The sequence below is a fragment of the Aplysia californica genome, unplaced genomic scaffold, assembly GCF_000002075.1.
Source record: "Aplysia californica isolate F4 #8 unplaced genomic scaffold, AplCal3.0 scaffold00287, whole genome shotgun sequence".
Lineage (NCBI taxonomy): Eukaryota > Metazoa > Mollusca > Gastropoda > Aplysiida > Aplysiidae > Aplysia > Aplysia californica.
In genome coordinates this window covers 359,147-386,660 of record NW_004797557.1, presented here as the reverse complement: position 1 = coordinate 386,660, position 27,514 = coordinate 359,147, and the positions used below count along the sequence as shown (strand labels likewise).

Genomic DNA, 27,514 nt, shown 5'->3' with positions numbered 1-27,514 from the left:
CAAACACCATGCCCTGACTCAACTACCTACTTCTCCCCCACCTTCTGCTCCTCCCTCTCGACCACCCCTACTTCCCCCACCCGTCCTCACCTGTCCCCCTTCCCCAACTGTCTGTCTGTCTGCTTGTCTGTGAGTTCAGGTGAAGGACCAGCAGGTGAGCTGTCGCGCTGAAGTGACGGAGATCCTGGAGCAGGACACACTGGCCAAGTTTGTCAGCTTTGTCATCGCCTCAGTGCAGCGCATCAAGGCTGGTTAGTGTCATAGTCATGCGCTCACCCCTACACACACACACTCGCACATGTACACACACATGCACACATACTTACACACACACACACATATACACACACATATACACACACACACTTACACACGTATATACACACACACACACATATACACACACATCTGCCCACGTAACACTTGTTCACTTACAAATGTATTAGTTTCCTCTGCTGGGGAAGCACAATAGTACCCAAGTTATAAATCAATAACATCCATCTCTTGTGACAAACCCTACTCATAAACTTCTTGTGTTTGAAAAGACTAATTTTTTTGCAAATATATTATGACAGAATGCACCAGTCTATTCAAAATTTTGACATTTGATGTATTTCTGTTTGTTTTTATATTGGAGAAAAGAATGGTATCCAGCCAGAAATAAACAATGTTTTTCCTTTGTCTTTGTTAATCAATAGTTTTGTAATTTAAGTAGTCTATTTACATTAATAGGCCTTCCATTGCGGCCATGAGTCAAAGTTGAAGTAAGGGGGAGCGAAATGGAAACTTTTTATGTTTATGAATCTCCTTCTGTATATATGTTAAGAACTTTGCAACAGATACGAGTTTGTTAAAACAAATGTGTCTGTGTGTGGATTTGTGTTTATGCTTATGATGAATATCTTTGTATTACTCTTTAACTGCCTATATATTTGTGTGTGAGCATGCACAAATTATTATGTGTTTCTTTATGTGGGTGGTTGTTTTAATGCAGTTTTTTTTTTTAATGTATGTGTGTTTTCTTGTGTTATTTGTGTGTGTGTGTGTGTTTTCATGTCATTTTGTCAGTGATGAGCGGTTCTTACTGTAAAAAGGAACTCGGTCCTGATGTTGTTTCTTTGTGTTTCTCTCCTTGCCTGTACCAGGAGAAGAGCTCTCGGTGGAAACGCTGTGGGTGGTCTCCCTCGCCCTCAAGGTCCTCAACCGCAGCCTGAAGAGTGAGGGCATGTGTGGGGTGGGTGGGGCAGTGTTCACAGGCACCTTCATGCAGGCCCTGGTCTACCTGGCCTGTACAGGGACTGGACTCAACCAGAACTGGAGGCAGAAAGATCTGGAGGTGAGTCAGTTAATTAATTATTTTTTTTTTGTTTAGGTTTTTTTTATAAGTGTTTTACGGCGCTCGCAACTGCATAAGGTCATATGACATTTTTGGTACGGTAGGAAATTTTGAATTTTGTGCGGGTGGTGGTTGAAACCTACTCCTATCAATTTTGGAACACCAAGGGGTCTTTAACGTGCACAACTTGCACGTGGGACCTCCTAAATTTTTCGCCCTTGTCCAAGAAGGCTAGGTGTTAGATCTTACCTACTATAAGACCTGGGATGTGGCTGAAAGACAGTAGTAAGAAGGAGCCAAGGAGTAACAGTAGAAAGGCTGTGGAAAGTCAGGAGTCCAGAGGAGGGGAAAAGGAGGTGAGGGGGTAGGGGCAGAAAGTGGAGACGAAAGCAGATGACAAAACTTTGTTAGAGAGCAAGAAAGGAGGTGAAAGGAGACATTTTAGAGAAGAACATTTTCCGTCGCTCTCCAGATTCGAATATGGGACCTATTGAATGGGAGACGAACACTGTAACGTCTCGACCACAAGAGCCTCCGCCAGTTTGTTTGTTTGTTTAGTTAAAAGAAACAATGTGTGAGTGAAGCACGCCATTGATAGGTCCATTTTTCTTTTCTTTTTCACTCTTTTTTCTGTCTATCTTGCTTTTTTCCAGTACTAAATGACCTTTATAGTGCTGATGTGCTTCTTTTTACTTCAACAAACTATACTAAGTCCTGAACCAGTCAGTGGGTATAAAATTATTAGCTTTAATAGGCTAGCTGTTAGGATGCCGGATTTGCAACCACAAGATCAAGGGTTCAAATCAACGTCTCCTTGAAAAAGGCACTTCATTCAGGTCAGGTACAGTGTGTAATATTTGTACTTCATCTTCAGCATGATTTTTTGTCTTTCCAATCTTTTGACTGAGGGATAGGTCTCATTTATAGTGGTCATCTATGTGTCTGATTAGCCATAAAGCCCCACCATAAGACCCACTTTCAAAATGATGTTTTTGTGTCGAGCATGATGTGAATCATGTATATCAGAAAAGCACAAAATAAAACCAACTGCGTGAAAAAAGAGACACACTGAAACTGTAATGATCATTTAATGGACAGAAGTTATTGTAGCAGAGACAGGACACTTATTAGTTGGTAATCTTTGAGGGTGGTACTTATGGATAGTTGTGTGCACATTGCTACATGACACCTCTTTTATATGTGTGTCACTGTATGTGTGTCTGAGTGTCTAGATATCTATGTGTGTGTCTGGATGTGTGTGTGTGAGAGAGAGTGTCTGACTGTGGCCGTGAGTTCCCTCTGCCAGCTTGTCCTCATAACTGTTTCCCTCAATGGCTCGTTTATATGTAAATGTATGTGTCCATCTGTGAGAGTGTGTTGGTATGTATGTAAGTATCTGTGTGTGCGTGTGTGTACATATGTGTGTGGCAGTGTGTGTGTTTTTGTGTGTCTGTATGTCTTTGCGCTGTGTGAGATATTCTGACTATGGCTGTTATGTCCCCCATATAGGTTCTGTCCCTACTGCTGTACACCCATGATGGCTCAGCTCCCAAGAAGACCAAAATCAGCCCACTAAAAGAAAAGAAGAAAAAGAAAGGAGGAGATAAAGAAAAGAACGAGAAGAAGAGTGATGATAGCGATGGGATGAACAACGTGGAAGACGATGATGACGATGATGATGACTCTGATGATGAGATCTCGCTGAGCGACAGCGACAAGGACGACAATGATTCCAACGACGATGATGATGAGCCTGGATGGACAACCACCTCTGATTCAGATTACGAGGATGCGGACGAAGAGCCTAACTCTACCGAGACACCACAGGACGAGGGGGCAAAGCAGTTAATGGGTCAACAGGCGAAGGAATTGCTGGAGGTGAGTGGTCAGTAAAGCGGAGGAGAACATCAAACTTCTCTCTATCTTTGGAGGTAAGACCCATGCTCCAAAAGGTCAGGGGATACAAATAATCTGCTGTCCAGTCATCTGATATCTAAGAAAGTGTTGACATATTTCTCCTGGGATGAAAGATAAACTGCTTGGGTTGGCTTTGATTGGGTGGGTTAAGGCCCCCCCCCCCTCCTCATAGGTGTAGATTGTATTGAAAGAGGTGAACAGGATTTACTCATTTACATCATTAGCTCAATTGGTTTCAAGTTTGGCTAAGGTGTGAATGACCCTGGTTTGAATCTGCAATGGACTGTCCTTGAACTTTCGCTGGTTGAGGTTTTTTCAGGACTGGCCACCCACTTGCCTCAGTCCTTTGAGAGATGTATATTAAATTGGAGTCTCTTTCCTCTTAAATAACCCTATAGTGTTAAAAGGGTTGTTGAAAGCATACAATTAAAATTTGCAACAACAAAAAGGAGTTATTGATAATCATCAAGCCTGTGTCCATGTGTAAGGAGAGCCAATAATGAAACATCTCCCCCCCCCCTCCTTCCCCCTGTTTCTTCACCTCCCTTTCCAAGGCCCTGCACCAAGAGCTGGCTATCCCAGAGCCGGTGCTGGAAGCGCTGTGTGCGATGAATGAGGGTAGTCCAGAGGGCATCATCAAGTCCATCCTGGAGAAGTGAGTGACTTGCACACCTATTAGATACTCAATACCACATGTACACATACACACACGCCCACCAAGCACACTCGCCGACACGTGTTCATGTACTGGTTGGAAACATCCACTTTGAAAAATATATACGCATACACACTGACCCTCTGACAGGCATACATACACATACCACCCAGAAATGTCCACTGACATGTTCACACTCACACGCACGCACATACACACACACACATACTCTCACTCTCACACACACACACACACACACACAGATTTGAGATGTAATATCTAAACGTTTTGCTATGGAATGCAGAAGTCCTGAGTTCAATTGTCATATAATAAAGCCTATTTTATTGAGTATTATAAAACTCTTACTAAAACTGAAAAAGCGTAATCAGTGACATAAACAAAATCAAGCAGAACACTCTGGCGCAGCACTCGCATCCCTACTGACTCAACAGACACATCCAACTCAACTCATGTATTTACCAACAAAACACACCTGTTAATGTACACATATGCCAACACACCTGTTAATGTACACATATGCCAACACACCTGTTAATGTACACATATGTCAACACACCTGTTAATGTACACATATATGCCAACACTAGAGTCTGTAAGAAGGTTTTACTTCTCATGTTTCCTTTCTGTCTCTGTCTTACTTTTGCACTGTACTAAATGACCGTTTATTGTGTTGATTTTCTTCCTTTTGCTCAAGCAAATGAACAAGTAGCAGAAAGTTGAATGTTGTGTTGAAAATACTTCTATGAGGCTGATCACACAGCATGACTCTGAGGGGAGGGGAGTTGAGTAGACAAATGTATTCACTTCAGCTCTATGGAGGGCAGAAGACTTGGGGGTGGAGGTTGAGAGACTGAAATAGAAAGTAATTATTTTGTATCTCAGCAGCACTGTTGCATAAGTAGAGAGGCGGGGACAAAGATATTACAGTGTGAATAGAGTAGAGTGAAGTACTGTTGGTACTGTTGTGGCTGTAGTGAGAGAGCAGTGCTGTAGTGACCAGCCTACCACCATTTCTGTACCCCCACATGTGCCAGGATGTTTCCGCCCCACTAGTTACCCTCCTCCTTGTACTTGTATTTCTCCTCCTTACAGCTTTGGGGGCGACAGTGAGAATGTCACGGAGTTCCTGACCAAGTGGTATGTACATGTGTCGACATGGCTGTGATTCTACTTTGTGATGTGTGTCAACATGGCTGTGTGTAAATGTGTCTCGCTGTGTCAGAGGGAAGATGAGTAGGAGGGATACATGTACTGGAGGAGCGCAGAGATAAATGCGTTGGAGGGGAGGGAGGGATACATGTTGTGGTGGGAAGGGAGGGATACGTGTGAAAGAAGGATATGAAGATACATGTGAAGGAGGGGAGGGGTGGGGGGACACATTTAAGGGGGGTGGGGAGTGCGAACTCATGTGAAAGGAGGCAGCGGGATTCATGTGAAGGAGAACCCGGGAATTGGGGATGGTCGCATGTAGATTGCATTTACGTTAATTTTGCTGGGATTTTCTTCAATTTCAAGGCGAGCTGTTTCAGGTTTTGCCTGCCAGGACAAACCTAGCCTGCCTGTGAGGGGATACATCCCAGTAGAAAGACAAAATTTTACTGAAATATGTCTTCCTATTTAGAGTATTGAATCAACTTCCTCTGCATGCAAGACTTTCACTGGAGAAGCTAGTGTATGTGTGTGTGTTTGTGCTTGTGTGTGTATATCTGTTTTTGAAGAAGTGTTTGCATTTATATTTAGGTGTGTCTGTGTATGTGTGTGCCGTGTGTGTCTGTGTGTGTGTGTGTGTGTGCATATCAACTGTTCAGTGTAAGACTTAACCATACTCCATTTAGAAAAGTGATGTATGACAGAACCGTACACTGTGCAGTCAATATGTGCTTTATGTGTTGGGGGAACTGCATCTGTCCTGAATGAGTATTGTTGTTTCCCTTGAGTGGTCAGAGGATGTGGTAGTGTACTATCTCTATCTCTCTTTTTCCCTGTCTTTCTGTGTTTGTTTCTCTCTCTTTCTTCCCAATATATGAGGTATGGTGGTTAAGCTCTTTACCATTGCATGCAGAAGATGTGAGTTCAGTTTCAAAGTGGGGGAAGTTGTATTTTTTAAGTATCTCCGCCAGTCTTCTAGAATGTTGTGTCCCACTCAGTTCGGGTTAGCCCTGACAGGCGGAGTCAAAGCACCTGATTCCCCTTACAATTTCAATTGTGTTGTTAGAGCTGTAAATCACTGACAATTATAGAAATTTTCATGGACTGTTTATGTCTCCGTCTGTCTGTTTGTGTATTGCTACTCTTACTACCAGTGTCATGCCCCTCCTCCTCCCTTCCCTCCACAGGAAAGCCAAACAGGCAGAGGCCCCAGAGAAGAAAGAGACCACGTCAGAGAATGCAGCCATTGACACGGGCATTACAACGCATGCCAACATAGGGGAGACACACAGGTATGCACTAGGTGCCTTATGACACACTGGTACACCTTACACTCAAAGTGACATCCTAGTTGCCACTACAGGTAGTGAGATCAGCAGAACATACTTTGTAGTTAGATCCTCAGTTGCTTACTACACATTGTAACACAAAGGTACACACTACACACGTGGCACACAGGTGCATACTACACACACTGAAACCATTGTGAGACCCTCAAATGCATGCTACACACTACACACAGACCATTGTCATTTGTCATTGTATAGGTTTAAAGGCCGTTTTAACATTGTAAGGTTATGTAAGTGGCATTACCTTCTAATTTAAAATCCATCTCCAATAGGACCCAGCCAATTTCTACCTAAGTTCATAATGATAGGTTTAAGATTTGCACCAGGGCGACCTGCTCTGTAGTCCAACATGATAGCTACTGAGCTAATGGTGCACTGAGGTCACCGTGAAATCCTCAGGTACATGTTACTCAAAGAAGCATGGACCTTATATGATCTCAAACAATTCATTGACTGAATAATCTGCGAGACAATTATTATGTTCCTTTTTCTTTGTTATAAAAAAACAAATTTGGGTATCATGCTCAACAGATGGGTGAAATAAAGATGTCATTGCTAAGACCCTTAATCTTTGCTCTACAGTAGCAACGTCCTTGTATATCATGTTGCTTGTCTCCAACTTTATATAACACCAATAGTACCATCATGTGAAAGATCTCTCATGTACAGGAAACCTTAAACTGATTTATGCGTCTATTAAGCTGTCATGTCGGTGCTTCTGAATTTCATGTGAACTATTGAATTATCAAACTGGCCATGCTTCACCTTCTATTCAATGCCTCAAATAAATGAAAGGTTTTTGGAAGCCTTAGACTTTCATCTTAACAGTCTGTCAAACTGACCATTGTCGACCGTTGCTCTTCACCCTTCACCCCACCCCGCCTTAGAGAACAAAACTATCAGGGCCAACTTCTCTTCCTTCTTTCTGCTGTTTTTGTCTGTCAGTCTTGCTTTTCCCCCGGGGCAGTGCCATTGACTGTAGTGTCTTTAGACCATTCCCAAAGGGGGGACATTTCTCGTTCAAGCGCAGTAGTATTGTAAATGGGCTGATTCATGTCACGCTCATAACTGTGCCTGATCTACAACACGGAACTGCTGCTTTCTCTTTCCTTATCCTTACTATTGTCATTTTCCTCTACTTCTTTTGTATGTTTGTCACACTCTTGTGACCTGCTATTTCCGGGATGCCTTGATAGTTGAAGCAGACCTTATGCTGTTGAAGCTAGAGAGGTGAGCAGAGTAAGTCTGATTCCCTGTAAAGACCTCTGTTGACACCCACCCCTTTGCGCTCATATGACCTTATGCAGTTGCGAGTGCCGTAAAACCCTCTACTATAATTTTTTTTAAAGTCTTGCTTTTGTGTTGTGTCTGTGTGCTTCTCTTTACTCAAACAAACAAATGCATCTTTTTAAAATCCCAACCTTCCTCTGCTCAGAATCCCAGAAACAGCAACAGCTGAGGCAGGTGACAACCCCCAGGATCTGTTCAAGCAGCAAGGCCTTTTGGAAGACGAGATCGGAGAACGCATGCGAAGTAAGAGTGCTGGACTGCTCAAGAGAGAGCTGGACAAACATGGCCGCACTGGTTCTCGCGACTATCTGGCCAAGGTGAGGAGTTATGGGTATTGTCATGTCCTGTAATGTCAAGCAGGGTGGTGGGAAAGTGCCTGTGACTGTCTACAAGAGAGTAGGGAAAGGTGCCTTAACTCTCAACTGCCTAAGGGAGAGTAGGGAAAGATGCCTTAACTAGCGACTGCCTAAGGGAGAGTACGGAAAAGTGCCTTTACTCTAGACTGCCTACAGAAGATGACTATGAAGTGCCTTTACTCTTGACTGTTTACAGGAGATGAGAAGGTGTTGTTATTCTTCACTGCTTGTTGCTGGTGATTGAAGATCAGGAATCAGTTTGTTTTCAGAATAGTCGTGCCTGTGGTGTAGTAGTTTGGATCTTCGCTGCTGTTTGCAAAAAAAAAATGAGTTTGATTCTCTTGTGCACTTAATCAGCTGTTTGCTCTGTATGCTTCCCAGGAAGCCAAGAATGTTTCCGAGTGTTCTAGGGTCTACTGGGGTAATATTATAGATTTGTGGAGCGCTTAGAACTTGCTGTTAAGTGGGGCTGTGTACTATCCAAATGCTGTTTATTACAACTTATTATTACATATCTCACTCAATCTGCCATCATTTTTAAAGGTGTAGTATGTGCAGTTTATACAATTTCTCTGGAGAGCTAAAAAACTGAATATTGTTATCAAGAAAACAAACTCATTGTAAAAATCCCAAGTCATTATTTTCACAAATACAATTTTAATAATAGCTTCCATATTATCTTTAAAGCAAATGTTTTTTCTTGGTAACAGCATTAATTTTTTTGGCTCTCCGGTAAAATTGTAAAAACGGCGTATACTATACTTCTAAAAATGACTGCAGCAGTGTCATATGACGAAAGACCTGTGTTACGTGCCTCACACATTGACTTATGACGTATGACCTGTGTAACATGTCTCACACATTGACCTATGACCTGTGTTGTGTGTCCCCACCAGGTGAACCTGGCCCTGACTGTGCTGTACGCACGTCACGCACTGACCAGCCTGCTGGCCTCCTGGCCCACGGACGGGCCGGCCATCAACTCCAGCCTGCTTGGCTGCAAGGACGTGAAGCAGATCCCCTGTGTGCTGGATCTGCTCTACAAGATTGACACACGCAACTTCATCACAAAGGTCACTGGCTATGGTTGAACATACTGTGTTTATCATGTTGTGTGGAAAGGGAGGGGGAGTGGGGAATGGAATAAGGGAAAGAGATTTAGAGTGGAAAGGATCTGGATGGTGGAAAAGGGATTGAGTTAGAAGGGAAAGGAATTGGGGGTCAGAGAAATGGAAAGTGTGTTATGGTATTTAAGTTATGTACTTAAAAGCTTTTTTTATTTTTTTATTTTGTTTCTCAAGGAATTGGCCTTAAAAGGGAAGGGTCAAAGAAGCCTGCTTCCTAAATGATCAGAATTGTGTTGATGCTCCTGAATGATCTAAATTGTGTCGATGGGGATGTAAACATTTGCTGTCACAATTACCTTTGTTGCGTCTAGGTGGTGGACAGAGTGATCCACCAGTGCGACGCGGCCAGCCTGGTGCCCATCGCTTACACCGCAGCACAGTTCATGGAAGAGGTCACGCTGTCCGCCGTTAGCCGGGAGTCAGCTCATCCGTACAGCAACCGCGACGACAAGAAGAAGGGACACATCCAGTTGGCCGGGGCTCCCTACCTCACTGTTACTTTTGACAGCAAGTGAGTCGTGTATGTGTGTCACGTGCGTCAAATTTGACGGCGATTAAGTATTGTGTGTGTGGCATATATATCACATTTGATGGCAAGTAAGTCACGTCTGTGTGTCCTATGTGTCAGTTTGAACTGCAAGTGAGTTGCCAATGTGTGTCGCACACTTTACTCTTGACAGGTAGTAAGTCACTTGCCATTTGTGTGTTGTTAGGGTTGTGCATGTGTGTATTTCACACAATCACTTTTGACAGAAAATAAGTCACTTCACGAGTGTATTGGGAGTGTGTATGCGCTGTTAACAGCAAGCTGGTCGCTGCTGTTGTGTGAAATGTGGGAGGGGGGTTGTTAATGTCTGTCTGCCTCTCTTTTCCCCCCACACTAAATGACCATTATTGTGCGTGTGTATTTCTCTCTAACTGTTACAAAGCATTTGAAAAGGGCTTAACTCTATCTTTGTCTCCCCCCCCCCCCCTTTCCCACAGATGTGCGACATGTGATGAGGATGTCCTAACTTTCTCCACAAGACAGCAACTGGACAAAGATGTGCACAAATTCTCTGGACCCTTCCGTTCTACTTGGTCCTCCTTCCATATACCTGGTCAGTGATTTAACTTTAGTCTATCCTACCTGTTCTTCGTTCTATATACCTGGTCAGTGATCGTACTCTGTCTGTCTGTCTGCCTGTCTGTCTGTCTGTCTGTCAGTCTGTCAGTTGGTCTGGGATGTCTGTGTATGTCTCTGCCTTTCTGTGTGTTCGCTCTTCCTGGTTCTCCTTTCACATACTATGTCGATTATATGTCTGCTTTTCTGCCCATGTGTTTGTCATATGTCTGCTGTTTGTGTGTAGGATTAGATGATGGACTTCTTGTGTGTCTGTCTGTATGTCCATCGGTGAGTGTCTGTAGATTTGTCTGTCTTGTCTGTTTGTCTGATCCACCTTGTCCTCATCCCACATACTTAATAATGAGATGTTGTTATTTCTTTGTGTCTGTCTGTCTATCTCTGTCTGGGTGTCTGAGCTATACGGATCTCGATTCCCCGTTTTAGTGCAATGTTAAACTCTCTGTGTAAGTGTGTGTGTCCGCGTGTGTGTATGTGTGTCTGTGTATCTGTAAGTGTGCCTGGTTCATCTGGTCCTCTGTCTACACTTGGATGGTGGGAGGGCACCACTGGTAGATGTTCCCTTTCCCTCTTTTGTTTCTGGCATCTTTCTTGCTTTTTCCCAGCCCTGAATTGCCCGTTATTATATAGATATATGCTTTTTTACTCAAGCAAAGTGGATGGTTGGCAGCTGGTGTGGTTTGCTTCTTCTTTCCTGTCAAACATCTGTCGTCTTATCTCTCCTCCTTCTTTTTTGTATTTGTTACTCTCTTGTAACACCTCTAATCTTCGGCACTTATATGACCTTTTTGTGTTACAAGTGTCATAAAACATTTACTTAAACAAACTAAAGCAAAACAAGCAAATCCTCTTCTACCAGGTGACACCCTGTACTTCAAGTTCACCATGAACGAGTACGCTGACTATTTGCCCAGATTTGGCTTCAAATTCACCGTGATGCCAGGTACCCGGGACAGCTTTGAGACGGGCCACGCCATCCTGCAGGCCGTCCTCTCATCATCAGTGGCCAGGTGCCTTGCATTTTCGATCTTATATTTATGTATAGGCCTACCTAATACTCTCATTGTGGAACCGGTAGCGCTGTGTCCATATCACCAGCCTTGTTTTCATCTCCTCCCATTTTCATGATGCCCAGCTTCCTTAAACTTTAGCTGTTGGTTACTAGTTACTATTACTTTATCAAACTATTGCTCTTTATTTAGCCCAATTCCCTCAAACTGTTGTTCACTATGCTATGTAGCACAATTTCTCAAACTATTAGTCACCAGTTACCGTAATTTCCTCAAAGTGTTGGTGACTGTTTGGTGCAATATACACAAACAACTAGTCTATTTGAAGATCAAATTTTTAAAGCTTTTGTTCACTAGAATGCAGGCTTTCCTCAAACTATTGATAATTGTTAAGCACAACATCTTCAGTTCTCTTGGGACTCCAAAGCAAGATTTATTTAATAAGTTGGATAACTTTTTAGCAGCTCAGTTTCCTCCAACTGTGTTGTAACTATTGCATCTCCTGTCTCCCTGTCCCTCCTTCTACAACCCTGACGTCTACTGCACCCATGCCTCCTACAGTCTCAATAACCCATGACCTCCATGTCTACTGACCTGTGCATTTTAAAACCCTCGTGACCCTGAGCAGAACATCTGCTGACCCCCATCATTCAACAACCTACACCGCCTCTTACCCCCACCTGCTCCCACTCGCATTACCTCCGACTCCCTAACCACTGACCCATGGCCTCAGATCCACTCCACAACTTGTTGCTTCAACATTTTGCAACTCACATGACCTCTGACCCTCCAGGTCCCTCCCCCTGGGTCAGCTGTGGTCCAGCCTGGTGTACGTGGCTTGCAGACAGCCGGGCCTGCAGCGACTCAAGGCCATCAGCCTCATGATCAAGATCCTCACCCTACAGTCCCGGTCCGGCCCCAGCCAGGTGAGTGTTATGTGCCAGACTGTCACACAATATGCCATGTCCCACCAAACATGGGTAGAAAAATCTTCAAACTAATTAGGTGATTGGCCTTTTTTCCCTGCTAATTAAATGCAAAAGCCGCTTACTTCTGTGATAAGAACACACATTTCTCTCCCCCCCCCCTATCTTCCTTAACCTTTCTTCCTCCCCGTCCTTCTCTTTCCCATCCCCCCCCGACTCATGATGCCCCTCCCTCCCTCTCACCCACCCCATCCCATCCAACTCATAAACCCCACCTCCTTTAAGTGAGAGAGAAGTTGTTTCCAAGGGTCCTGTAGGATGAAGCAGTGGAAGTGCAGATGTTGGACATCTATCAGTTTCATAGGGACGATTATAATGACTTAATCAAGTGTCATTTTCTTTCAACAAGTATTATCTCCTCTTATAATGCCTTGATAGGAAGCATTGAAGCAGCCCCCTGCCCCCTAAATGTTGTGAACTGTGTTATTGTTACATGAATTAATACCAAGAAATTACTTTATTTTTATTTCTTCCTTGTTTCTCACACAGGAGTCATCTGGCCTGAGCATTGACCTTCACCTTGTGAAGCCGCTGTGGGAGTTGTACCGCGGGATGACAAGGGAGGGAGAGGAGGCCAACGTGGCCCAGCCTGCTGTAGTCCGTGCTCTCACCGATCTCTTCCTGCACACAGAGAACCTGGCCATGGTATGCACCAGTGGGGCTTGCTAGCTTGGCTTTTTGTTTTCGTCCAGACTTTTAGGAGCTTAAAAATAGAACTTTGCTGTACTCATGAGGGTTGTCTTTTAGACTTGATTAAATTCAGTTAATTCAAGTTGTAAATATGCTGGTGTTTGAAGGGTAAGTTGGTCTTTGTTACTTTTTCAGAGCACCAAATGACTGGTTATTGTATTGATGTGCTTATGTTTACTCAAAGTCAAACTCAGATCTGAGTTCAAGACAAGCATATCACTAGTATTTTCTATTTTTTAGTGCTGTGGAAAACAAGACTGACAAACAGTACTGAGATATTAAGTCCTGATGCTAGTGGTGCCCTGCAACCACTGTATACTTTCTTACCAGAGCTCTCACTCACACATGTGTACATGCACAGACACCATAATCGCTTATCGTGAAAGTGAAATACCTGTTTTGGGGCATTATATGTAATCATTGGTTAAATGCTGCCTTATAATCATAAACTGGAAATATCATGCTTGTTATGTCTTTTTTTTTGGGGGGGGGGGGCTCGGAAAAATATTGTCCAACGTTCTGCATCATGTATGCTTTATTATAAATGGTAAATTTCACCCAGAACTGCTTCAATTTCAGGAGCGTTTTCTCCTGCCAGTTTTTGTGATTGTTTTTATGGAATTTTCTCTTCTGTTGTGTCTTTGAGTTGTTTAAAGAGTACTTTCTTTTGTCATACCTGACTGTTTTGTGGAGTACTCTCTGTTGTTATGCCTTTGAGTCCCCCCAAATAGACCCACCTCTTCGTGGTGGGGGGGATTAGTACTCTTCGAATAGGAAAAGAAAAAGAGGAAGCTAACGGGTCAAGGGGTGACCCCGAAAAGGGACATATTACTTTACTATGTTTTTTCTCTTTCTATTTATTGTCTTTATTGTTTAACTTTATTACATTTATTAACTTTTCTTTTCTCCTCTCTCCATCGACAACCTTTCTTTGACCTGGAGTTGGGACGGGTATTGGTGGGGTGGAAAGCAGAGGTTCATTGTCAGCACTGTACTGGATGTGACTTTACGTAGAGAATACCCAGCTACATACATGTATTAAGCATGCACTTATCAGAGAGCCCTATGACTGCGGAGAAGGTGCAGAGACCATTTGCGTCTTGCTCGTTGACAACATTTACCCTCTGGGATCTGCCATGCCTTCCCCTGCCCCCATCTCTCGGATGAGAGAACTTGGTTGCTCGGGTAGGAGGGGGGGGAAATCTAGCTTCCAATTGGTATTATTATTACTATTCGTATTATTATTATTATATTATAATTTTTGTATTTCAGCAACACACAGCAACTATGCTCTTAATAGCGTCTTTCTCTTCTTTATCACCTCAAACAACTTCTCAATATAATACAACAGACACCAACATACCCATTCATTTTTCTTACAATCTCTCTGTGATGGAGTTGGGTTTTTGTTTGTGGCATTGCACCTACAGCCACTGCTTTATTTCCTACCCCGGGATGGAAGGAAAATCACAGAACCACCAGTTTTAGATGCTATTCACAAATGATAGAATCCCATACGAGCTGAGACGCCGCCTCGGTAATCAAGGTCTCCCCCAGGTCTTAGTGGGCAACCAAGCTGGCCTGGTGGATGGTTATTGGAAAAAAAAGAAAATCAGAAAGCAGAGAAAATGGAAAAACAAGAAGAAAACACCCCCTACAACTGGTAACGGAAAAGAGAAGCTTATAGACTTCAATATTCTTCAGGCAAATGTCTGTGGCTTGGACAAGAAGAAAACACAATTGGGGAAAATTTTGTATGAAAGCAAAGTCCACATTGCTCTATTACAGGAAACTCTCCATTCATCCTGTGACATAAACATCACTGGGTATACCCCTTATCCATGTAAATGTGAAGGTTGCCAAGGGATTATAACCTATATCAGAAATGACATCCAGGGTGAAGTAGAGCTCCTCAATTGGCACCCCACAGACGCACATAAAGTCACCCTGTGGTATGGCAACTGCAAGTTCATACTTTATAACATCTATTGTCCCCCAAGTAGCACTCTGAACTTCTTGGAACAGAGCACTATCTTTAAGAAGACGGTCATAGCTGGTGACCTTAATGGACACTCCCCCCTTTGGGGCTATGCTGACCAAAACAACACAGGTAAGAGGATTGAAGAACTATGTCTGTCCTCTAACCTCATCCTTCTTCAAGATGAAGATTCAGCCAAAACACTTCTTCACAGGAGATATGGGACCCTCCACAGACCAGATCTCACCTTGGTCTCTGCTGATTTACACAACAATTGCAGTGAAGAGGTGCTAGACTGTATATCTAGTGACCATCGTCTCGTTCTCACCAAAATCAGTATACTGAAACACAGACAAAGGAAAAGAAGAACCCGTTGGAAATTCAAGATGACAAACTGGGATCTCTTCAGAAAAACAGCTGAGGACACCGTTAAACTGGATGATCTAGACAATAAAAGTATAGACACCCTTAATAGTGAACTCACCTCCACCATCTTAGATGCTGCAAAGAAGAGTATCCCACAGGGGTGCAGAACTAACTATAAACCCTTTTGGAACGAACGCTTGGAGAAAGCTACAAAAACTAAAAATGATGCCAGACATGAATATGAGAAAGATCAAAAAAATATGGACAAGAAAATTAGATACAAAAAGGCCGTAGCAGAGGCTAAACGTGTCACCAAGGAATCTAAGAAGGAAGCCTGGACGCAGAAATGTGAGGGACTCAATTTACATCAAGGTGGAAGTGAAGCTTGGACACTTCTAAATAACCTCACTGGCGAAAAAAGGAAAGAAAACCCCAAACCACTACACACAGAAACCGAAGTTCTCACCAGCGAGTTCAAAAAAACCGAACACTTCAATAAACATTTTGCCTCCATTAACAAGAGCAGCAAAAGGAGTGACCTGGACAGGGGCCTACAGAGTGTTCTGAAAGGAAAAGAGAGAGATTTGATGACACCGAGTATCTTCCAGGACTTCTTAACTAAGCGAGATTTGGACTGTGCAATCAAGAAACTAAAGAAGCGAAAAAGCCCAGGTCCTGATAAAGTACACAATGAGATGCTACAAAACCTTGGTGAAAAAGCCAAATTGCTACTTCTTAAGCTCTACAACAGAACATGGACTGGGGGAAATCTGCCAAGCATGGAAACTAGCCACTATAAACCCAATCTTAAAGAAAGGAAAGAAGACCAATGACCCTAAAAACTACCGCCCAATATCACTCACGTCCTGTATTGGCAAGCTCTGTGAAAGAATCCTCAATTCTCGTCTTTATTGGTGGCTTGAGTCTTCAGGTCTGATATCGCAGTGTCAAGCAGGGTTCAGGTCAAAAGGCAGGACAGAAGACCAGCTCTTCAGGCTCACACAGAAAATCATTGATGGATTTCAAAGAGGGGAACAGACAACGGCTGTGTTTGTGGATCTCCAACAAGCCTACGATAGAGTGTGGAGGAAAGGACTACTCTTAAAACTGCAGAACATGGGAATCAAGGGAAACATGTACTCCTGGATTAAATCATTCCTTACAGATAGACTTATCCAGACCCAGATGGATGAAACCCTATCTTCAAAAGCAGTACTGGAGGAAGGACTCCCACAGGGATCTTCTATCAGCTGTACCTTATTCCTTGTCTTCCTCAATGATGTTTCAGATGTTCTCAAAACAGAAAAAGCCCTTTTTGCTGATGACCTGGTCCTTTGGCACACTGGAAACTCGACAACAATAAGCAGACGAAGACTACAAGATGATCTAAATTCCCTAGGAACCTATTGCCGCCTATGGAAGATGAAAGTAAATTGCGAAAAAACTGTCTACTCTGTTTTTACGAGAAGCTATAACCTTGCAAATGCAGAAATCCCTCTCAAAATAGATGGTAACAACTTGAAAAAGGAGAATAACCCAGTGCATCTTGGAGTACAACTTGACAGCAAGCTCAACCTGAAACAACACACCAACAACCTTAGGAAGAAGGCTATGCAGAGACTTAATCTCATCAAACGACTTGCCAGTACCAACTGGGGATCAGACAAGAACACCTTGAGAGGCCTCTATTTGGGATATACCAGAGCTGTTTTTGATTATAATCTTGTTCTACAAAACATTTGCAGTAAAACTTCAAAGAACTCGATGGACACCATCCAAAACCAAGCTCTTCGTCTTATCTCTGGCGGAATGAGATCCTCACCGACTGCGGCCTGTGAAATCCACACAAATATTGAGCCATTAGAAACTCGAAGAAAACGGGCAGCTTTAGAAATATATGAAAGATCTAAAAAGCTAGAAAATAACCACCCTAATAGAGTCCTTGTTGACAAGTGGAAACCTAATCAAAGACTAAAAAATACAAAATCTGTACTTGACACTGTTCTCAATCTCCAAGAAAAACATCACCTCCCTGAAAGACGAGAACCTCTGGAAAGAGTTCCCTCAACTTTCCCACCACATCTCACCATAGCAAAGCCAGAAATTAGGAAAACACTTTTGGACAAGAGCAATAAAAACACATATCCTGTAGCACTAAAACATTCTGCCCTTGAAACAATTGATTCCTATCCACCAACATGGATCCACTCATACACTGATGGATCTGCCTTTAAGGCAACAATCAACGCTGGATATGGGTCAGTGATCAACTTGCCCAGTGGGGAAAAAAAAGAAGTCTTCAACTCCAGCAGGTCCTTCTGCTCCAATTGCATTGCCGAACAACAGGCTATCACCAACACAGCAAACTACATCAACTACTTGTTTGACACTAACCCACTTGCTACCACAGATATCGTTATATTTACAGACAGCCTTTCAACACTAGAGACACTTGAGAGTGGGACTGATGTGAACAAAGATATATTGCATTTGATTTGGAGTCTACATAACTTGATAAGTGGGCACCACGTCAGAGTAGTCCTACAATGGATTCCTGCCCACACTGGGATACCGGGAAATGAAAGAGCTGATGCTCTGGCAAAGAAAGGAGCTAGTCTCCCTCAGCCTGAAATTCCTACGAATTACACCACCTGCTGCCAAATGATCAAGTCAAACCTCAAGGAAGAGTGGATGAATGATTGGGCCACAGGTACGACAGGAAGGAGGATGTATGGCCACATGAATAAACCACTGGTCAAAGATCCAATCAATGAGTTGAGGAGGGGAGATCAATCCATAATCTTCCAACTTAGAACACAACATGTACCCCTCAACCAACATCTCAACTGAATTGGAGTAAAGCAGTCTGCTGCCTGCCCACTATGTGACTACCCCTCAGAGACAGTGGAACATCATCTGTTTTTCTGTAGAAAACTAACTGATTTAAGGGGATGTTTTCTTCCCAAGCTACCCCACACATCTAATTGCCTCTACTCCTCAAGACAACAGTTAGAACAAACATGCAACTATTACCGAATGGCATCATGCAGAAGAGTTAATGCTCAGATGCTACTGGATCGCTAACAACAACAACAACATGCCTTTGAGTTGTTTAATGAAATACAGTCAAAGCTGTCCAAGAGGACCATTCATTTTTGAGGAGAAAAGTGGTCGTCATAGACAGGTGGTCCTCTTGAACAGTGGGACTGTGATATATAAAGAAAAAACTAAGGGGAGAAGTTGGAATGGTCGTTTGTACATGTGACTGTTGTGGATAGGTAGTGTTAGAGGTGAAAGGTTGGAGGGTGCAACTGGTGGGTCCTACTTTTTTTCTTTCCGTACTGTTGTTTCTGTCTGTCTGTCATAGTCTTTCCCTACTGCAAGTGACTGTGTAATATTGTGTCAACCTGCTTCTCTTTACTCCCAACAAACAAACCTACAATGTTCTCCTCTATGCCCGACAGGAGTGGGATGTTAGCGAGGCCTACATCGTGGCCTTGATGGATGTCAGTGACGTCTGCTCCAGCATTGTTCAGGTCAGTGACCTAAGGACACTTCTCGTGCATCTGTTGTCATCGCCAAATACTAATGTGTTGTTCGTCTGTTTGTCTGTCTGTGTATATTTCATTGATATGCTTCCTCAGTTTGCCATGTCTTCTGTCCACTTTCTCTCCGTGGTGCTAGTCTGTCGCCTGAGGGCTTGACCAAGCAAGATTTCAGTCTGCATTGCTTGAAGGAGATGGTAGATCTGAATGGAGTTTTTTTTAACTTGGCCAAAAAACTGTTGTACTCAAACACACATACACACATACATTCATAAACACATGCATACACATACTCTCACACATGCACACTCCGTACACACACATGCTTCCACTCTTATACACAGACACACATAATGCAGACACATACCGTACTGTCTTCTCATCTATGTCTGTTTATTTCTTGAGTAACACACTCAAATCTTCTCTCTCACACACATACTCACACACACACACACACACACACTCACACATAGAGTTTTCCTTTCTGTGTGTGTGTGTGTTTGTTTGCCTGTATGCATTGTTCAACAGTCTTCCCGTTTGTTTCTTGGTCTGTCTATCGGTTTCTGTGTTTTATTTTTATCTGTCTGTTCTGTCCTATCGGTTTCCTCATCATGTCTCTGATTCTGAACAGATTTTGTTTCTGTCTCTTTCTGTTTCAACAGTTTTCATGTTTGTCTCATTGTCTATCCCATGAGATTTCCCGTGTGTGAACAGGTTTTTTAGTCTGTCTCTTTATCTTACCTGTTTCTATATCTGTCTCTTTGTATGTCTCTCCAGTTTGCCTGTTTTTTTCAACTGTTTCCCTGTCTGTATTTCTTGTAGGGTCTGACCAATGTGGCAGCCATCGGTCAAATGATCGGTCACGAGAACGCAGCCACTGAATTCATCACCAAGATCCGCTCCCTGATGACAGACAGCAAGCTTATGACTGCCCTTAAGGCTGAAATCTCAAAGTCTTGAAAGAGCTCTCTTAACTAAGGGGTGTGGGGGTGGAGCCATTTTGCAAGATACTCATCAAGAGACAGTGAAGAGTCCTCTGGCGTTGATTTCTATCATCTGATTTTTGTTTTTGCTTTGCTTTGTCCTTTCTTGTTTTGCCTATTTTTATTTTTTTTAAATCACCATTATGACTTCGTTAGTGATTTACTTTACATGATACATTAATGTTTGAGTTTGAAAAATGTATTAAACATTGTGTTGTTAATACTCAAGCGGCTTGAAACTGATATGTTTGTAATTTTGTGTGTGTCTGCCTCATGTATAGCTGTGGCCCAGAGTTGACTATCGCCAGCGTGATTGTGTTGATATAGATGTGGTCAATTTTTGACTGCCATTTGTGTGACTGTAACTTAAGCGCAAGTGTGAGGTACGTACGGTTTGCTTCACACGTTCGCCACAGGAGGTGACATCCCTAATCCAAATATGCCAAATTTATCGCCCTTTTATTTTTTATTTAACTGATTCCGTCCATTGGGCCGCAGACAGCTGCTCTGAGTTTTTCCGCTGCCTCCATTCGACCGCTGTGAGCAGCTCAACGAAATCCTAATCAAATGTGCACTTTTTAACATAGTTCCGACTTTTTAAGTTGTCGAAAGGAAGTACAACTTGTAAACAAACCTGACCTCAATCTCTGAGCGCCAATATCGATCGAAACTCCGCGAAATTCTTGCAAAAATCGTTGTTTTCTAGTCACGATGTAGGCTAGATCTAAGGGTAAACAACACAGAGCCTGGTATAATAAAAAGGCCCTTCAAAGAAAGATATTCAACTAAATTTGTGAAATTCTTGCATAAATGTGTGCTAGGGTGATATCGCTACAATGTTGTGTTGATTCCTATGGATTATAAGGACTTGCGGAGCTGAGAAAATGCAGTAAGTCCAAATTTTCTTAGAGCTGTTGCGCAATTTTTGTTCTCATTTGTATTTTTCTGAAGGAAAATGCAATACAAACAGATTATAGGTCATTGTTATTGATATAAACAGATTCCTCTATTTATTCCCATCAGTTTGGTATATGACAATACCTATTAGAGTGACTTAGAGCTTCACAGTAATGCATTAAATAGATGCACCCCAGGTCTAAAACTGAACAGGGAAAAAATAATTCTGTCCAGAGCCTGAAAAAATCATGGACGGAATCAGTTAAAGAAAGTCTGTTTTTTGTCTTCAATTTTCTCATTGATTAAGGAATCAAGTTTTTGTATTTTTGTTTTGCCATCAGTGTCGTAAGAGAGAAATGTGTTGGGATAGATTTAAAACAAAGAGTCTTGATATGTTATGATCTGTTGGTCTTGGGTTGTGCATGGAAACCTATCTGATGTAAATATTTCTTTTGACTTCTGGTGCTGTGCAGGAAAGATAAAAGCTGTTGGCTGTTGGGGCTAGGAGAGATGTCAGGTCAACGTTTGATTGGGGACCAGGGGTGGTTGGAGAGAGCACGTGGTAACTCCTGATTCTTTGTGAATTCTGTGGGCATGTCCTGTGAATTCTATGGATGTGTCCTATACTAAAAGTTGTTTCTACATGTCCTGTGAGTTCTATGAATGTGTCCTATTCTACAGTGGAACTCGGATTCAACAAGAACTCGGATTCAACGAAAGGAGATGGATACCAGTTTGTTTTTTCTTCTTTAAAATCAATAAAAATAACGCGGATTAAATGAGCACTTAAATCAGCAAGCTCGGATTCAACAAGGTTGCTTCCAGGGTGAACAGCCCCTGCAGACGTGGCTTTGCTCATTTTTCTCCCTCAACAAACTTATATATTTCCAGAAACCATCCTTTTGCACCTGCATCGTGAACCATTATTCGCTTAGCCGATTGCATGCGGTCAATCGCGACCTTCTTTCACCAACACATGCGTTGTTGCCACGTGTGTGTCGGGGTCAGATGGGCGGCCTGCACACATGTGACTATGAGTGCGTGTCGGGGGGCACCAGCAGTCCGGGCGTGGAACGTCGCTGATACAAACACGTCACAGTCTCCTCCCCCCCCCCCCCCCCCCACCACCACCACCACCACCACCACCGGCAACTGATCACTATTACAATGAAAAACTAGTCTTGACGTAGATCTACGTTATGAATTGTATGCTGGTCTATGGAATCTAAAGTTGCGGTATGCTAGGCTAGGCTCTAAACAGCAACACAACTTTTTGGCAAACAATCGAGATGACACAGGCGGGCATTTGAATGAATCGGTCTTTTTTGTGCACAGCTCATAATATGCAGGCATTTCAGGCACCACTTGTATATATCTCTTTATACATTACTTGCTCAGTGCCTGTAATTATCTGCACAAAACCTCATGTTTGCTATAACGAACACTTGGATTCAGCGAGATTTTAGGTCAGGCCCGGCGACCTTGTTGAATCTCAATTCTGCTGCATAAGTTGTTTCTACATATCCTGTGAGGTCTATGGATGTATCTATTCTTTAAGTTGTTTCTACATATCCTGTGAGGTCTATGGATGTATCTATTCTATAAGTTGTTTCTACATGTCCTGTGAGTTCTATGGATGTATCTATTCTGTAAGTTGTTTCTACATGTCCTGTGAGGTCTATGGATGTATCTATTCTGTAAGTTGTTTCTACATATCCTGTGAGTTCTATGGATGTATCTATTCTTTAAGTTGTTTCTACATGTCCTGTGAGGTCTATGGATGTATCTATTCTATAAGTTGTTTCTACATGTCCTGTGAGTTCTATGGATGTATCTATTCTATAAGTTGTTTCTACATGTCCTGTGAGGTCTATGGATGTATCTATTCTATAAGTTGTTTCTACATGTCCTGTGAGGTCTATGGATGTATCTATTCTATAAGTTGTTTCTACATGTCCTGTGAGTTCTATGGATGTATCTATTCTATAAGTTGTTTCTACATGTCCTGTGAGGTCTATGGATGTGTCCTTTACTATAAATTGTTTCTACGTGTCCTGAAGTTCCATGAATTGTGTTGGCATGTCCTGTGAACTGTGGGTACATTCCTACTGTGTCACATGTGTGTGATATTGAGTGATCCACAACCTTGTGTAAAGTGTAAGGTTGAATAGCAATTAGCATGTGATATTGAGTACTGTGCAGCATTGTCTTTAATGTTGTGAAATGTGCAACATTTTTCCTGCGGAGTAAGATACAGTACAGTGATGTGCTACATTGACTTATGCCATACCTTGTTGAGAACAGTTGAGTTGGCCTACATGACTCCATGTTAACTGTTGATGGGTCAGACATGACCACACTGAGAGCTCTCTTCTTCAGCCATGTGTGGTCAGTCCTTAACCATAAACCATCATCCCATGTGCTGTTGATGAGAAATTATCTATGTCCAAATGTGGGGAGGGCAGGGCATGGCAAGTCACTATGGCAACTTTTTTTGTTTACTTATTGTACAGTCCAAGAACAGAACCACTAAGAAAAGAAAAATGTATGTGTTTTGATTGGGGTTTGATTGTGCAGAGACTGAGACATTGTCTTTGTAAGACTAAGAGAGAGAGAGAGGTCGTGTATGTGAGGAATTGTCTTTGTTCTCCATTTGCTTGTGTGTGAGAGAGAGATTCTCTTTTAGAATCTTCTTCCACTTCATACATGTGTGTGGATGATGAGATTCACACTGAGATGTAGATGTCTAGAATTTTCTTTGGCGAATAAAGTTTGTATCATTATGTCCTTCACTGTGTTGGGAACATATATTGGTCACATTGAACATTCACCCATACCATGTGGGTGAAGTGAAAAAATTGAAGGGGTACTTTTCCTTTCCTTTTCTTCAACTGTCTGCCCTTAACAGGATTTGATTACTTCCAGGGTTACTAGTAAGTTTTGTTGAGATAAGTGGGATTTTTGTTTGTTTGGTTTTTTTGGTAAGTGATTTGCGGCGCTTGCAACTGCATAAGATCATATGAGCGCGCTGGACACATTAAACTTTTTCAGTTGGTAGGAAATTTTTAATCTTGTCCGGGTGGCGGCTAAAGCCTACTCTTAAGTCTTATCGATTTTAGACCACCAAGGGATCTTTAACGTGTGCAACTTGCACACGGGCCCTCCAAGATTTTTCGCCCTTGTCCGAGAAGGCTAGGTGTAAATTTTCCCTACCAGAAGATCAGGGGTGTGGCTGAAAGACAGCAGTTGGAAGGAGCCAAGGAGTAGCAGTAGAAAGGCTGCAGATAGAGTCTGGAGCAGGGGCGAAGGCTGACTTGTTTGACAGGGTAATCAAAGTGAAACGATATCAGATATATGGCCTGTAGATATCACACAAGAATCTTACTCGAGGCGGCGACTCTTAGTTGTGAATGAAAACAAATCCGAAATTCAGCATCCCAGCTGAAAGACCAAGAAATGAAAAATAACTTGCGCTCGTGAGAATTTTTTTTAAAAGCCTAACCATTTCATAATCAACGCCTGCAGAACAAGTTTGATCACAGCCCAAGTTGGTGGCTAACTTTGAGTTGAGAAAATATCAACGTAGGACTCAAGAGTCCCCACGAGTAGAATTTACAGAAAAGTCTCTGCAATTCCAGTCCCCATCCATCTATAGCATAGCATTTACAGTATCATCATCATCCAGTGCCAGATCTGCGACAGACATCGGCGATCATGGTTCTCCATTCATTCCTTTGCTCGGATGCTCTTGAAAAAGCTACGTTTCCCTGATCTTTCCCTGTTACCCATTTGTTTAGGTTCACTAAGTATGTTGTTCTGGGCCTTCCCATGCCTCGCTTGCCCTCAATTTTGCCATTGAGAGCCAAATGTTCAAGACCCTTATGTCTATTTATGTGTCCCAAAAACTGCATTTGTCGTTTCCTGATTGTTATTAAAATTGAGCGTCCCACGTGGGCTTCATCAAGCACTACCTCATTTGATTTCTTTTCCTTCCATGATACTCTTAGCATTCTCCTAAGAAACCACATTTCTGTTGCTTCTATTTTATTCTCACTGTCCTTAGTGATTGTCCAGCATTCACAGTCATATAGAAGGGTTGACCAAACATAGCATTTCAGAACTTTCATTTTGGTGTTGATTGGGATGTTTCTATTTTTCCGGATTGGGCTCGTTTTATTGAAACTAGCCTTAGCCATTGTAATTCTCCGTCCTTTTTCTGTGGAACATTCGGCATCAGATGTTATCGTATATCCTAGATATTTAAACTGTTGGATTAGTTTGATCTTTTTACCTTTGCTTATGAGATTACAACTAGCCTTTGCTGCTTTTTTGGATATTACCATGCATTCTGTTTTCTTTACATTCAACAATAACCCTTCACGTTCATTTTCTTTTACAACAGTATCTAGAAGCATTTGAAGGTCCTTTTCAGAGCCCGCTATTAAAACCGTGTCATCTGCATACCTGATGTTATTAATATTTTCTCCATTAACTTTGAGGCCTGGACATTCTTCTATGTTTCTAAGGATTGTTTCACTGTACATGTTAAAGAGGTCTGGTGACATAACACATCCTTGCCTCACTCCTCGCCTTATCTGCTTATATTCACTGTATTCTCCATTAATTCGTACAGCAGCGTTTTGGTCCCAGTACAAATTTCTGATAATTCTTAGATCTTTTCCATCTATATCTAGCTTTTTCAGTTTCTAAATAGCTCATCATGTCTAACTTTATCGAATGTCTTTGAATAATCTATGAAACATAAATACAGATCTTTCTGTGCTTCAATACATCTTTCCATTAACATTGTTAAGGTGAATATAGAATTTCTGGTGCCCTTGTCAGGAACAAAGCCGAATTGCGTTTTAGATATCTCTGGTCTTACACTTCTTCTCAATCTTCCCATTATTACTCCCAGCAATATTTTTGTAAAATGACTCATAAGGCTAATTGTTCTATGTTTATCACACTCAGTGGCACCTGGTGTTTTAGGTAAAGCTATAAAAACTGACTTCATCATATCTTCTGGGATCTCACCGTTGCCATATATAGCATTTAGGAGCTTTGTTGTTATTTCAGTGCCTAGTTCTTCAAGCGCGACAATCACTTCAACTGGAATATTATCTGGCCCTGTGGCTTTTCCTTGTTTCATTTTCCTAATGGCAGCTTGTACTTCTGCTTTCAGTATTGGAGGTCCTTTTATTTCATTTTTTATTATCGGTTTTTCGCCTCTATTATCTTTGAAAAGTTCCTCTATGTATTCTGACCATCTGTTTAAGACATCAACGTTGTCCATTAAAATATCTCCTCCTTTTGATCTTATGCATCCTGTATTTGAGCATCCTTTTAGGGGCTGTTCAAATATAATCTTACGTAAGTTACACTTTTTGGGGACTGTTTTACCCCCTCCCCCTTCTTACACTTTTCTTACATTTGCCCTTACCCCCCACCCCCGTAATATTACATTGTTCGCTTATAATGATAAAAATAATATGACATTTATATCGTGCAAATCCGTAAAACAATCATTGCTCTATGCGCATAGCATAATATTAATGAAAAACATGCATACACACATACACGCACATAATAATATATGCACTAAAAAATAATAGGTGTCACGACATGGTGAGATCAAGCGCTCGTCAGTTTTGATTTTGAGACATACAGAGTTATTGATATCATCTTAAAGCATGTCTATTTGCCTTCCTTTTGATGAAAACAATATTCATCTATGCTGAATAGAAGTCGAAATATTTGTGATTGAAGGAGGTGGGGTCAGAGGTAAATTTAGTGAGAAAACGGCCACCAAAGTTTGATAACTTCAATAGCTTGAGAGCCTTTAAAACTGAAAAATCACAAATTTTGTGCATGTAATGGACGTTTTTCAGTATGGACGTAAAATGTTTTTAACGCGAAAAAACAAATTCAATACAAGTTCCTAAACCAGCGGGAAAATGCCAGTTTTTTTTCACTTTCATTATTTTGACGAGCGCCTGATTTCACCACGCTGCCTCACAATTAGAGTAAATCATTCAAGGAAAATATTGCATACACACTCTTTCTTACAAATAAAAAGGAAAAAATTGAGACTCATGTCTTGATAAAAGCGCTTTAATTTAATTTTTTTTAAAGTTACAGTGGAATTCTGATAAAGTCAACAGCCCGAACAGAAAAAAAGTGTTGACTTTGAGTTTGAGCAAGGTTGACTTTATCCATAGAACTACACGTACTGGCCATTAGAAATTGAAGACGACAGCTACAAAATTACAAAGTAGCCTACCTGGTAATAAACAGGATGTAATCTCAATTTCAGGGAGTATAATTCTGAAGTTGTTACCAAAACAAGAGATAATGAAAGAACAAAGTACATAATAATATGTAATTGGAGGTGTGTACACCACTTGCTCTGGCGAAATATCTCTTCTTGAATGAATTCCTCTTAGGATTTAGCCCCAAATTGTTGACTTTATGCAAGGTTAACACTCAAGCGGTTGACTGTATCAGAAACACAATTTCTTTAAAAAAGAAGATAAGAAACAGGACTACAGTGAGGTGTTGACTGTAAGCAAGAATTGACTTTAAGCAAGTTGACTTTATCAGGATTCCACTGTATCTCTGTTTATCACTGATCATTTATGCTGAAAAAAGTGAAATTAGTTATCATCAACAAATGCAGAGTTCATCATTATGTCAAAAATATTTTTTCACCTCACAAAAGTGTAATATTACATTA

General features: G+C 41.8%; 1 protein-coding gene across 1 annotated transcript in view; it reads left to right on the top strand.

Moving 5' to 3' along the window:
* Window positions 1-20,115, top strand: part of LOC101846362 (zinc finger ZZ-type and EF-hand domain-containing protein 1) — a gene marked incomplete in the record, with an annotated part of 86,668 nt that extends 66,553 nt beyond the window's left edge. Inside the window, 15 exon segments of the mRNA XM_013084372.2 lie at window positions 140-251; window positions 1,146-1,336; window positions 2,846-3,214; window positions 3,808-3,908; window positions 5,022-5,066; window positions 6,266-6,370; window positions 7,863-8,034; window positions 8,970-9,146; window positions 9,512-9,711; window positions 10,185-10,300; window positions 11,183-11,333; window positions 12,127-12,259; window positions 12,809-12,964; window positions 18,818-18,889; window positions 19,721-20,115. Of these exon segments, the coding sequence (XP_012939826.1) occupies window positions 140-251; window positions 1,146-1,336; window positions 2,846-3,214; window positions 3,808-3,908; window positions 5,022-5,066; window positions 6,266-6,370; window positions 7,863-8,034; window positions 8,970-9,146; window positions 9,512-9,711; window positions 10,185-10,300; window positions 11,183-11,333; window positions 12,127-12,259; window positions 12,809-12,964; window positions 18,818-18,889; window positions 19,721-19,858 (2,238 nt within the window).
* Between the last annotated feature and the right edge of the window lie 7,399 nt (window positions 20,116-27,514).